The following is a 14811-nucleotide window of genomic DNA, read 5'->3' on the forward strand; positions in this document are numbered from 1 at the left end:
ACAACCAAATTTGTGAAGTTGCCTTTGCTCACTCATGCCAGTATGTTTCCCCATGTCCCCGATGCACCATAGTTTACATGTTCTGAGACTCTCACTCTCCATATAAACAGTCATTGTTATCTCCTCGATGCCTAGAACCATGACACACTCTGAGAAGGAGGAAGGGGCAGAACTGCACCTCATGACAAACTGTGCTGATTCTTAAACTAATGAGTCAAAGGGAATAAATCCCACCCTGCAAATGGGAAGCCAAGACTATGGGAGTCACAGAGTGAGACAGTGGAGCAGGCGTCGGGCAGTTCTACCTGGAACCATGTCTTTTCCCTGCTTGTAAACAGAAGGAAGATGTAAATGCTCTAAAGGGACGCTGGATCTCCCAAGAAAACAGTTTTTCCAAACAACTAATGGGGAGCAAGTTGGAGGGAGTCCCCCATCCTCAGACGAAGCTCTCTTAGGTCAGTTGGTCTGACACAACTCTACTGACCACTCAAGTATGACACTTCTGGGCTCCCCCAAAGTGTCCAGTGTGCTTTCCTGTATCACTTTCGATGCCTAGAACCATGACACACTCTGAGAAGGAGGAAGGGGCAGAACTGCACCTCATGACAAACTGTGCTGATTCTTAAACTAATGAGTCAAAGGGAATAAATCCCACCCTGCAAATGGGAAGCCAAGACTATGGGAGTCACAGAGTGAGACAGTGGGGCAGGCGTCGGGCAGTTCTACCTGGAACCATGTCTTTTCCCTGCTTGTAAACAGAAGGAAGATGTAAATGCTCTAAAGGGACGCTGGATCTCCCAAGAAAACAGTTTTTCCAAACAACTAATGGGGAGCAAGTTGGAGGGAGTCCCCCATCCTCAGACGAAGCTCTCTTAGGTCAGTTGGTCTGACACAACTCTACTGACCACTCAAGTATGACACTTCTGGGCTCCCCCAAAGTGTCCAGTGTGCTTTCCTGTATCACTTTCTCCTTCATAGTGTATTCATCACGGACTCTCTGTGAGGATTTAGGAGAAAAATGGCTTCCCCTTCATCTGCCATAGGCCAGAAGTCTCCTTCCACAAACACATAGTGTGAAGAGGAAGGCTTGGAGATGAGCTGCTCTGAACTACTGCCCAACCCCATCACACTCCTTGCTCTGCCATAGCCCTGCTCTTCTAGTATTGTTGAAACAATATGGTCAGCTAATGGGTCCACAAAAAGCCAACTTGATCCATAAAGGCTAGAGCCAGCCCTCCTTATTCAACACCCCCTTTTCACTACCCTCACCCTAGAGCTGAACAATGCTGAAACAAAGAAAACAGGATAATGGCCCCAGCTCACCCTCAAACCTTTTCCTTCCAGCATCTGGAAAGGCTTTCTTCATCTGCATACTGGGGTGATGATGGACTGGCCCCAGTGCTCTACCCTGCATTCCATTTCCTTTGTCACGTAACTTCATATGTGTAACTCAAGAGTCTCTTACAGAGTCTCTTATACCTTCCCACTCAGCTGACCCTGTTGCTCACTTTGGCTAAGAGAATGGAGCAGAAGCAACAGAGCAAAGTCTGAGGCTAGATTTCCAGCAGCTCTGAGCATATGAACGCTGCTGCTGCCATATAAATATGCATTGGTTCATACACCTATTGATAAAAGACCATGGCTGGTCATCCCATCAATTCGGACCACAGCTGGCCAGCATCATCTTCCCCAGACAGCCAGGGGCATTTGTTTGCTGAGAAACATTGACTTCACCCAGATTTACTGATCAGAGACTCAAAAACCAAACACTGTTGCTTAAGTACACTAACTTCTAAGATGTTTGTTACACTGCATCAGCTAACTGACACAAAGGCCACCTTCTATCAAAGTGGGCAAGTCCCTCCAATACAATCACTAAATGACCAATATCAAGCTCCTGCCAGCCCCACGTATGAAGGTTCCATCTGGGAGCTATCATGTGGAGATCACTGCACCACTTGTGGGCTGTATGGCTCAAACAGCTTTGCCTGTTTAATGGGTTCATGCCAACGCACACAGCTTCACCTCACCTCTGCCTTGCATAACACTTTCCTGTGGGTGCCCAACTAGGCTTCTTATCTAGCCCCTTTGTCCATGCCACCTCAGAGGGGGCCTTCTAGTCTGAAAACTCTTAGTGTCTGGGTGCATGAAAAGGGAAACTAAGTCATTTTAGCTGCTGCAGGCTGCCTACGCCTATGTCTACTCTTCAAGCCCTGTGCCTCCTAGATGAATGGGCAAGCTGCTAATAAGACATAGGAAGGAACTAACATTCTGCCCAGATATTAAATGATCTGACAAAGAAAGATCCAAGGTCCCTTCAGGCCCATATTTCAGGTTCTGCCGTCTCCCCCTCCTCGTTCTCCCTCTGACTCTGAGGAGAAGCAGACCAGCTTCCTTGTACATCCCTGAGCAGGGAGAATGGACATAACTCAGACTAGAAACAGCACAGGCTTTCATACACAGTCTCTCAATGACTACCTGGATTCTCTTTCAAAATAACAAAAGTCAGCATTAAGCTCTTTCAAAGTAGTGTCTTGCTTGGGTTATTCTGCTTGGCAAGAACATGAAGATTGTATATAGTGTGTTCACTGGGCAGCTGAGGCCCTAAACAAATGTTTGCCTGGGGGCAGAAGTCAATGCCCCTGGGATCCTGGGTCATCCATTTTCCAGGCCCTGAAAGCAGGGATTATCAGAGATGAACAGACTTGGGACCTGCAAAAACACTGGAGTCACCAGATGGGAACCACAGCAGGTAGCTGAGGAGTAGATGGGAGGCTACTGGGCCAGCTGTGTATGGAGAGAGGTGAACCCTGGAGACAGCAATCCCTGAGATCAACCTTCCTCTCACAGACGCTGAGCTCTGCACCAGCCAGAACAAACCACAGGAAATGCCCCTCCCTGTGATCTTGTTTGTAAGAAGTTCTAAGGGGAAACCATGAATCTCTCCAACTCATAGCACTTTTACTAAAGTGCTGGGGCTTTAAAAATCCATAAACAGTGGGATATAATTAAATGCAAATGTGGGGCCTTGTTTAAAAATTAATCTTTTATAATTAATTAGTAATTTAAAATATCTTGGTAAATGATACTTAAATGGCATGGAATTATGCTAGCTCCGAGTGATAAAGTCGTCTGCCAGAGATTTGCCGGGTTGGAGTGAGAGATATTTGCACATACCACGTGGGACAGCAGAGACCTGTGGTTCTTTCATTTACCTTTGCAACAACTGTAGTCAAAAGCAGACTCTCTATATTCAGATTGTGGGGGCTTCGCTCACTGCAGCAGAAACAGACAGGAAATTGCTTGGAGTCTACCCACTTCCATTAAGGATTAAATTGGCCTCCAGCCATGCTGTGGCCTGGGAAGCCAATCTGGGGAGGGATGTTGATGAGGTGGATCCTTTCTACCTTTGTCATCCTCAATATTCTAGCCAGCCTGAGCAAAAGGTGCCTCAAATTCCAAGAGCAATGAGAAGCTGTCCCTGCTGCTGTTTCCCTCAATCTTTTCCCTTTCCTTCAACTACAGAAGAGTTTGTTGGTGCCTAACCACAAAGGTAAATGTCACCTTTGCCATTGTCATTTTGTCACTGCCTTTTCCTTCTCAGCATTGCAAAGACTGCCCTAGACCACTCTGCTGCCAGAAGGGCACCACTGTGGTTGATACATACATGTGCACACTGCAGTGCTGGATTTCCCTAGGGGTGTCTGTTTGTGTGTGTTCTGATGCCAAATGGACTGTGCTAGTTTGAGATCTGGTGTTACAAGTTACTATTTGGTTATACCTTGAGTAGGCTTGTGGGGGAGGAGGGATAAAGGGAGAGAGTATTGTATGTGTGTCTGTGTATACATGCATACATAGATACATACATACATGTGAGCTAGGCTCCCATACCTGCTTACATCAAGGTTTACTCCCAGTCCAGCCCCATATATTCATCTCTCTGCCCTGTGCTGGCTCCTATCACCTGCCACAGCTAGGTCAGGACCACTCTACCTACAGGAGCAGCCCGGACTTTTTGCTGACCTCTCCTGACCTAGCGTAGGATTATAAGGCAATTGTAAGTCTTCCCAACAGCAGAAGTTTTAAGACCACAGTCCTGGATTAATAAACCACTTCAGACTTGCTGAGCAGTCAAAGCAGCAACCAAAACACACATAAGAAAACCTCAACTATAAGCCTTTTTGCAGGAAACAAGAACTGTAAGAAAAACCCATCCCACGTATCCCCTCCAGGTTTGGGGGGCTCTCAAAAGATAACAGAGCAACTGTTACCCGGCCCCAACCCCTCAGTTTTCCATTCCAGTACAAGAGAAAGAGTGTCCAACTTTTATGGGACACTGGGGAAGGCAAAGCTGTACCCATCATCATTAACAAGGGGCAAGAATCAGCTGCCTTTTACACAAGAGTATTTTGCTAGTCTTTCATTTTTAATGAGACAAAGAAGATGTGGAAAAAGAGAAGGGAATCCAGAATAAGCAAAAGAGCGGGGGACTATGAAAAGCTAGAAACAGAGGCTCACAAACAATGACAAGGTGAAAGGACAAATCTGAGAGCTGACACACAGCCAGCTAGAGCTTCAGTGGGAGAGAGCCTGGGTCACACTCCCTCTGCTAGCTTCTGAGGATGTCCTGTAGCATGTGGCCCAGTTGGACTCGAAGAGAAGGCTGGTTCCTTTATCCTGGTACTTGATACAGTTCTTGATCCATAGGAGACACCAGACAGTACTTGTTGGGAGCGTGGGTGATTGGATAGATGACAGATAGACAAGGTGACAAATGGGACACACGCATCCAGTGATAGGCAAACTAACAGTTGATAGCTGGTCTCCCTCCACACACACACACACACACACACACACACACACACACACACACACACAATCAAACATGACCTGGAGAGGGATGAGAACAGGAAGACACAAATTGTGGACCTTTAGCCTCAAAAGACCTGAAAGTGACCCCCCAAATAATCCTGCCTAAAGCCCAGATCCCCTGGTCTGACCCAGGAGTCCCTTCTGTCACCAGCTTAGCCTCAGTTTCAGCCATTTCTGGTCCCACACATCACAACTGCTAAGATATTCCCCACCTGCCCCTCTGTATCCATTCAGTTAATACCAGATCATACCTCTAGACCTAGCCTTGTTATTCCTGAGTCCAGGAAGCCTCCTGGACACTATGACTAGATGTCTCCCTGGTCATAAGTTACCACTCCATCCTTCTACCACTATAGATAACAGGATCTGTTCATACCTCCATCTTCCCTGACCAAGCTGGAAGCCCCATGGAAGCAGGAACCACGTCATGGTGCTGTGGCTCATTAAGTCTGGGAACATGGCAGTTGGAACTGTGTGAGAAAACAACTCCAGAAGCTCTTGGTGAGCAGGATTAAATCCCCAGAGCAAGGCCCCAATCTTGGTCCCTCTCATCAGCGTCTGACTTCATTACTTGAGTTCTCGAGGCTCTGGAATAAGGTAGAAAGGCCCACACCCACCTACCCATCTGGTGAGCCAGCTGACAAGTTTGAGTGAAGATAACATCAAGACAAACTCACAGCCCAATAAAGCTAATCACCTGCCAATGTCAAAGCTCAACTGGAAAGATAGTGAGCCCAACCTGCTTCCCAGGGTAAGGTGACTGGAAGAAGTCACCCTCCCTCCTCCCTCCAAGGGCAAGAGCAGAGCACAGCATGTCTTGTTGGAGGAAGAAATTGTTCAGCAAGCCACAAGGGCATCTGTATGGTGATCACAGGCCTGGGACCAGAATACCATGATGCTATCCCTCCAAGCTCAGCTGCTCCAGGCAGCAGCAGGATGGGGGAGGGGCGATGACTCTCCTACAAGCTAAGCTGCTCCATGGGTGCTTTTCACCACCTTTGTTGTTGTTTATGTTTTATTGTGGTGTTAGGTGGAACCCAGATCTTTGCCTATGCTACCCAACTGTTCTGCACTTAGCCATAAACCTAGCCCCCTCACACCCTTTTAAAGACACTGTGTTAACGTCATGGAGAGAATGTAGAATCAAGACTGAGTTGTGGACAGCAGTGGGTCCATGAGCCCACAGGGACCAGGGCAGGCACCAAGACCTCAGTCTCCTACAACCCACCCCATCACAAATCACCAAGACCAGAGTTTGGAAGTCTGGTAGCCCCAGGCAACACTGCCCCTCTTGAAGCAGAATCATAGATAATCCAGTGGTACCATGTAACCCCAAGGCCAAGGGCTGATGGCAGTGAACTGCTTTACTAGGTTTACTACTTAGAGAAGCAGCTTCCGACATGGTTCACTGACAGCCTAGCAGGACACAGTGGGCAAGGCTTGTCACTAACAGCACACCAGCAGGTTCACACTTAGGGAAATGGAAGTCTCCAGCAGAGCTGACTTTCTTCACCCACTTCCATTTAGCCATGCTTTCTGGAAGGGAGAAATGAGACATCGGCAGGTGGGAAGGCCACACAGTCTACACAGGCTACACAACTCCTCTATGCCCTTGCAGTCAACACAGTAGTAGCCTATCACTATGGTGGAGGGCTAAGAGGCCACTCACTTCTCTATACATTGTTTAGAATGACATAAAATTCAGAAAGGGAGTGACCCTTGTGAGAAGCATCCATCCTGTCCTAACAAAGAGAAAACTGGACCAGTCTGCCTAAGGAGCCCAAGCAATGTTCCCAGGCAATGACAAGACCACTGTGCAGGATAGAGTTCCCCATCTTTTAGGGGACTTGCAGGACTAGACAGCTGAACAGAAGTGATCTCCAGCCCCCAGACCCTGTTCCCATCTGTGCCTCATAGACACACTAAGACTCTTAAAGTAAGGCCTGAGAACAATCCAGAAGCATATCTTCCTGGCGCAGCCACATGGGCCATGACAGAAAGTATAGCATATTGTGTCCTCTGAAGTCACCAACCATGGAGGAGAGGGTTCTGGAACAGGCCAAAGCTACACAGGAATTCCATTCTGTTTCTTAGTAACAATGACTTTATACACATCACTTAACATCCATTAAAATCACAACCACAACATATGCTGATGAGGAAATGAACACAAAGAGCCATGCCCAGGAAAGGATGGCTTCCTCTATTTCTGGTGGCATGGCAGGGAACCAGAGACTGGGACTTTATAGGAGCTGAAAGAAAAGGCAGAGGTGGTATGTCCTCTAATAAAAATTCAGAGATTGTCCTCACACTCAGTCTCTTGCCACCACTCAGTCAGAGTTGCTTGGAAAAGGAAGTAGCCATTCCAGTTGTATCCACACCCCCCAAACACTCAGAGACACAAAGATTTTGTGAACACAGTCTAAGGATTAGAAAAGGCAACCAGCTAAAGCCAAGCAAAGTGCACCCTGCACCACAGGAGTTTGCATAATTAATCACTTGGAAATAACATATTTAGGCCAGTCGTGGTTGTGTGTAAATCCTTCAGGGGCCTAGAAACAAGAAAGGCCTAGATTCGTGTAGATGGAAAATACATGTGTACACAGCTAAAGGGAGCAGGTGCTAAGAAGCTTGGTGTCAAATGTTTATCATCACTGCCTCCGCCTCCACCACTATCTTAGCAGATACAGAAAGTGAGTCTACAAAGATCAAGCACATTGATCAGCATCCCACACACAGGAATTGGAGCAGAGACTGGAGTGGAATCTGTTAACTGTAAGGCCCATTTTCTTTCCTCTCTCAAGCTTCCCAGCAAGCCAATGGCAGAGAGGGAAGGAAACAAACAGGAAGGCCAAGGAATTAACACAAAGTGAGAAGCTGTGAGGCTGGTGACAGAATCTTCAGTGGGCACTCTCCCCAGGTACACGAGTCCGAGTCTGGCAGTAAACAGAGGGAAAAGTCGCCCCTTGAGCAGCCTTCTGCAAATACACCACTGGGAACGTTCTGAGAAAGGCTGGACATGTCAGCACTGCTCACCCGAGGCTGAATCACTGCACACAGGGAAAAGTGTTCTGGTGAAGATGCTGAGAACCCACAGGATGGCACAGACGGGCCGACCACCAGCACAGACCGGGCCTGATTAGCTGAGAGCATCAGGGCTGCTGGCCAACTACACCAAATGAAGCGCTCCCAATGTTACACTCTCCAGCAGTGGGCTTCGTGCTGGTTCTTGATGCATGAGGTAGCATTTTGAATGATAATTAATTAGAGGGGAAAGCAGAATAAGCAAGCACAGTACATCAGATGAAATTAGTATAATTCTGCCTTTCTCTTTCATTTTACCTTCTGAGTAGGCCACTAAGGTGGCTTGGGTTATGAGGAAAACCCCAGGGAGCATCCATTGCTCCCTGCTCCTATGATGCATTGGGTCCTCACGTGTTCCCAGCCACACCACACCCAATTCCACCTCTTCTCCCCAAACCATCTCGGTCCCAGGGAGTGACCGGCAACTACCCATTTATCGCTTCTGTGCCATGAAACCACTGGAGCCAGCCCCAGTCAGATCTAGTTCAGTTTCTTAGTCTTATCACAAATCAATGGATTCTTTGCAAAACTGGTGGCCCTCCCTTGTCTTCCTCCAGAAGTCCTGATGATCCCTAATAGAGGTGTTTTTAAAAGGAGCACACACTGATCAGGACAAGTACCAAAGAAAGACACTTTGCTCACTCCAGGGATCACTTGATAGGCAACAGACACTTCCACCAAATGTCAACAAATCCCACAGCAAACCTTCCCACTACTCTAGAGAGCTAGAAATTTGCTTTATCCCTTTAGGTACATTCCTGCTAACAAAGAAAAGAAAATTAAAAGGAAAAACATCTGGGTTTCAACTCGGAAAATTCAGGCAGTAAATTATAAGCAGGCTTCCCACCAGCCCCATAGCCTCTTCAGAGCCAGAGGACAGGGGTCACCTGTTGGAGACCAATCAGGAGCCAAGACATGCTGAGGCCTCTCCCTGTAGGGTCAGATACTGTGAAGTGAGCGTGCATATGTTCCCTCTTTCTGTTTCTGTTATATACCTAAGCTATTCAGTGGCCCCTGGACATCAGGCATAAGTGGCCTCAGCTCCCATGACCTACCTCATTGATGAAGGAGTGGGCCCCTTGTGGGCTAAGCAGTAGGATGGCACGGCGCAGTGTATCCCGGTAGCGGTTCAGCTCCTCTGTCTTCATGGTGGTGAAGAGACTGGTGAACACGTGACTGATATTCTTGTCCACCTTTTGTAAAGAGACGTCGAGGCCCAGCCTTGAGGCCTGGTCCAGAAAGCTTTGGAGCCCACGAATATCTGAGCATGGGAGAAGAGAAAGGAAGAATCATCTTTAAGTGGGAAGGGATCTATCTGGGAGGGCAACCAACCCCAACACTCCCAACCCAGACAGCCACCAACAGAAATACAGTACAGGTCTATTTCACTCATTCAGAGAAGACTGCAAGGCAGCAACTTAGACCCAACATCCTTCAGCAGCATCCAGCCCCAGGATATAGGGCAGTTATCTTCTAGCATTGAGAATCCTTTCTGCCATCCAAAAGTTACTATGAAAAAACCCACCCTTTCTAATCCTTTTATCCTCTCCTGTGGGGTCTCAGTTCTGGCAGTTCTGTCCTCCAGGTTAAATGGGCTGAGGACCCTGCCCCAGGTTTCCCCAACTCCCTCTGTACCTCCATCTGAGACTTCTTGACCCTCTAGAGACAGATAAGACTATTGACTACCCTGGAGAGAGCTGACCAGCCTTGGAATAGGCCATTCTAACTCTGTATCATGCTCTAATCTTCTGGATGTCAACATCTCATGTGATGACCTCTAGCCATGTAAGAGGCCATGTCTCCATTAAGGGTCTGATTTTTCTTCCTAGAACTTCCTTCCTCCTGTTTTATACTAAGGGGTGACTCATCCCAAATCCAATCAGAAGCTCATGTTCCAACTGATTTGGAGATGAAGCTAAAGTCCTTCACTGAGAATTCCCCCGGCACTAGGAAGGAACAACTACAAGATAAGCCAACTGAACCAACTCCCTGAGGGTAGGAGCCCAGAGTGGATCCTGGAACCCAGAAAGATGGCACACTCTCCATGACCTATCCATGAGAGGGGCCAGGTGCTGTTTTGTTTCTTAAGTACCACTCTAATGAACCCGCAGCAACAGCTCTGCCCAAGCCATTTAACTTCCCCAAAGGGACACCTATACAGAATGGAACCAATACAGAAGCAAGTAGGTATAAGTCAGTGGTGACACAGCTATTTGATCCCATTCAAGCCTTGAGGTCCATCTGTATCTGACACTGTCCCTTGGACTTCCCAAGAGTTCCCTTTGCTGCCAAGACACTTCATGTTTCATTTCTGTCGCCTGTAGCCTAAATTGCCCACATAGGAAAGTCATATGTGCCCACCCTAGAATGTTTTCATTATCTACCTGTGCTGACTGGCTTTGTGTGTCAACTTGACACAAGCTAGAGTCATCAGAGAGGAAGGAGCCTCAGTTGAGGAAATGCCTCCCGGCTATAGGCATTTTCTCAATTAGTCCACTGTGGGTGGTACCATCCCTGGGTCAGTGGTTCTGGGTGGTATAAGGAAGAAGGCAAGCAAATCACGAGGAACACGCCAGTAAGCAGTGTTCCTCTGTGGTCTCTCTCTGCTTCAATTCCTGCCCTCCAGGTTCCTTTGAATCCCCACCCTGACTTCCTTCAACAATAGATCATGACATGGAAGAATAAGGCAAATAAACCCTTTCCTTCCCAAGGGGCTTTTGGTTTTTCGAGACAGGGTTTCTCTGTGGCTTTGGAGGCTGTCCTGGAACTATCTCTTGTAGACCAGACTGGTCTCGAACTCACAGAGATCCACCTGCCTCTGCCTCCCAAGTGCTGGGATTAAAGGCGTGCACCACCAACACCAGGCCCCCAAGGGGCTTTTGATCAGAAGGTTTTATCACAGCAATAGAAAGCAAACTAAAACAAGAATTACTGTTATTCTGTTTTATTATTTTTATTCTGTTTTAATTAACACAAAAATTGGACATATACAAAATACAGTGAGATGTTTTAATACATGTATACATTCTACAATAAACAAGTCAGCTAAATTAGTATATCTATCACTTCATACATATTTCTCTAAGATCAGGGCATTCAAAAAGGTCTCATCCAACTTTTGGGCAGCATTTAACACAGAGCTTTTAACCACAGTCACTCCACTGTGGCAACACAACTTAATCCTCCCAAGAGCACTCTTGTCCTGATAACCAGAGTCTTCTCCTTTTCCATCACCTTCCCGGCATGTAGTTACCATTCCTCTCAGCTTCTACGAGATCAGCCTTTTTATTTCATTTAATTTTATTTTTTTACTGAAAATAGTTTTATTTTTCACATAATATATCCTGATTGTGGCCACCCCTCCCTCAGCTCTTCCCAGGTCCTCCCCACCTCTCTACCCACCCAAATCCAAATACTTCCTTGCTTTCTCTTAACAGAAAACAGGCATCAATAATAATAATAATAATAATAATAATAATAATAATAAATAAGATAAGACAAAACCAAACATACATGTATAGAACAATACAAACAAACAAGCAGAAAAACAAAGAACCAAAGAAAAAAAGTACAAGAAACACATATAGATGCAGGGATATTCACATTGGAACACACAGGAATACCATGAAAACACAAAATTGGAAATCATGATATATAAACAAAAGGTAAAATAAATGAAAATAAAAAGTAAAAAAAAAATACAAAATGCCCAAAAGAAGTATTATGTGACCAAAAAAAACCCTCCAAAACTACCACTGAATTCATTCTGTGTTGGCCAACTACTGCTGGGAATGAGGCCTAGCCTCAGGAGTGGGTTTGTATAACCAATGAGATTCCATTAAAAAAAAAAAACTAATTTTTCACTTACAAGTGGGCATCAGTTGGAGAAAGCTTCTGAGTTAAGGATGAGAACTTGTGTCAGCTTCTCCTCTCAGTGCTGGGACCCTATCTGGTACCTTGTCCAGTTATGGGTCTCTATATTTATTCCCATCTACTGCAAGAGAAAGCATCTCTGATGATAGCTGAACAGGACACTGATCTATGAGTGTAGCAGAATGTCATGAGGAGTAATTTTGTTGCTACCTATGGTCCTTTCACTGAGCAGTACTACTTAGGTTTTTTCTAGGTCCTTGGCCTATCTAGTCTCAGGTTCTTGGCCACCCAAGCAGTGTTGAGGGTGGGTTCCATCTTATAAATTGAGCCTTAAATACAATTAAATATTGGCTGGTTAGTCCCGAAAGCTTTGTGCCATTATTTTACTATCACATCTTGCAAGAAGGTCGCCATTATAAACCGAAGGGTCAGTATCTGGGTTTGTGTCTATGTTTCTCCTTTGGTAGCATGTAAAGCACCAGTACCATGAACACTAGTCAATAGTAGTGAAGGCTCTACATAGACACCATCTCAACTTTTCCATGTTCAATGAATTGTATAGGTGTTATCTTCAGCAATAGGGCTTACCATCAAATTGTGGAGATCAACCAGTGGCCTTGACAATGGCCTGTTTAAGCATTTGGTTTTGCAGCACTATTCACAATACCCAAGATGTGAAATCAACCTAAGTATCCATCAATTGATGGATGGTTGGGCAGATGGATGGATGGATGGATGGATGGATGGATGGTTGGATGGAAAAAATGCAAGGTATAAATATAGTGGAATACTATTCAGCCATAAAAGGTAAGGCAATCCTGTCAGTTGTGGAAGTGTGGATAATCCTAGATGAATTTGTGTCAAGTAAAATCCTAATGATATTCTGCTATACTCATAGATCAGTGCCTAGCCCAATTATCATCAGAGAGGCATCATCTAGCAACTAATGGGAACAGATGCAGAGACCCATGGCCAAACACTAGGTAGAGCCAGGGGAACCCTGCAGAAGATGGGGTGGAAGGATTGCAAGATCTAGAGAGATCAAGGACACCACAAGAAGATGACCCACACAATCAACTAAGCAGGGCTCATAGGGGTTCATAGAGACTGAAGTGACAATCATGGACCCTGTATGAGTCTGAGCTAGGTCCTCTGCATATGCATTATTGTTATATAGCTTGGTGTTCTTGTGGGACTCCTAACAGTGGGAGTGGGACTGTCTGTGACTCTTTGCATGCACTTGGGACTCTTTCCTCCTACTGGGTTGCCTTGTCCAGCCTTGATATGACAGTCTGTGCCTAGTCTTGCTGTAATTTGTTGTGCCACATTTGACTGATATCACTGAGAGGCCTGTTTGTTGTTGTTGTTGTTGTTGTTGTTGTTGTTGTTGTTGTTTGATTTTTTGAAGGGAAACAGAGGAGGCATTGAACTTCAGGAAAGGGGAGGTAGAGGTGGACAGAGAGGAGTGGAAGGAGAGGAGGCTTGTGGTTGGGATGCAATGTATGAGAGAAGAATAAAAATACAAAGGCAGTGGGAGAGAGAGAGAAAGAAAGAGAGAGGGAGAGAGAGGGGGACAGAGGGGGAAAAGAGAAAGAAAGAAAGAAAGAAAGAAAGAAAGAAAGAAAGAAAGAAAGAAAGAAGACAAGAACAGGAAGTACACTTCCACTTCTTATCCCTAATGGAGAGAGTAGTGGGCAGTTTGCAGAAATACAGGAGTCTGGAGAGATGATCAACTACTAAAAAACAGTATAGGTGTCAACCCTCTCCTGAATACAGCACTGCCCATCATAATTCAGAGAATGTCTCAACACCCAGCAGCCAATGTAGTATACACAGTGTCCCCAAGTGGAGCAAATGACTGCCTTTGGGCCCCTGGGAATGATCTTTCTAATCCCGCATCATTTCCTCATCACTTTGAAAATCATCCCTCTGTCTTTGTTTCTGGCTTTGGCCACACAGACAGTTTTGACCTATAGGACAGAAGTAAACTTAACATAAACAGTGTTATGAGCGGTTGTATGTTTCAATTTCTGCCCTTGGGCTTGGCTACTTCTATATAAATGCCCTCAGGGTGGCCTGCTGACAAGATGCTGTGGCACACAGAGAAGAATTAGGATGGTCCCCAAGCAACCACTACAGTCACATGCCAGCAGAATCCAGACACAAGTGAGGACAGAGCAGAGCAATCAGATTGAACTATAGACTCATCAAAAAATAATAAATGATTCTTGTTCTAAGCCACTAAGTTTGGGGATGGATTGATTACCAGCAGGTACTAACTAAAAGGCCAAGGTCACTGGATAGATTCTATCTCGTACTCCTCATGAAGATGTAAAGATCACATGGGATGGCAGTCAGACTCAAGCTAGGCCATGTGTCCTCAGGCAGCTTTTCTGGGATTCTGACAATCCTCAGTGTCCTGTGTCCTTACCTATAACCCAGATATGATCACAGCTGACAATCATTAAAGACCCTAGGACCCTGCTACCATCTCCTGCTCCCCTGGGAACCTTTTAAGAGAACTGACAAGTGGCAGAGAGTGACCCCATTCACAGAATGTTTCTGCATGTTCACGTGGCATGCATATCATTGAAGCTCACGTGGCCTTGTAGGTCTGGTGGGGCCACTGTGTGACATGAATGATCTCACAAATCATGCCAGCACAACATGCAATCTCAACCTGGGAAAGAAGGCCCCAACAGTCCCTTTTCTGAGGCCCCTTCTCACTCTATGGCACTAGTTCATGTCCTTTTGGAGCAGAAGATACATGAGGCAGATGTCAGGACCTACAGATACAGGAAAGAACATGCAAGAACAAAAGCCCCAGAACTCTTGCATGCCCTTGATACTGCATTTCTAGCTTCTGTTTGGGCATCCCCCGATGAGACTGAGCCATCAGGGAGAGTTTAGTTTGTTAGCAGCAGCAGGCTCTTCACTCCTGGTATTAGTGATGCTGCTGAAGGCGGTTTTCCCAAAAGACAT

The 14811-nt window shown here is 46.0% G+C and overlaps 1 protein-coding gene across 1 annotated transcript in view; it reads right to left on the reverse strand.

Moving 5' to 3' along the window:
• Positions 1 to 14811, reverse strand: part of Grid1 (glutamate ionotropic receptor delta type subunit 1) — a 692044-nt gene that overhangs the window by 481390 nt on the left and 195843 nt on the right. Inside the window, exon 4 of the mRNA XM_035452799.1 lies at positions 9012 to 9217. Coding sequence (XP_035308690.1) covers positions 9012 to 9217 — 206 coding nt within the window. The remainder of the gene's footprint in view (positions 1 to 9011; positions 9218 to 14811) is intronic.

This window comes from Cricetulus griseus, assembly GCF_003668045.3.
Source record: "Cricetulus griseus strain 17A/GY chromosome 1 unlocalized genomic scaffold, alternate assembly CriGri-PICRH-1.0 chr1_1, whole genome shotgun sequence".
NCBI lineage: Eukaryota > Metazoa > Chordata > Mammalia > Rodentia > Cricetidae > Cricetulus > Cricetulus griseus.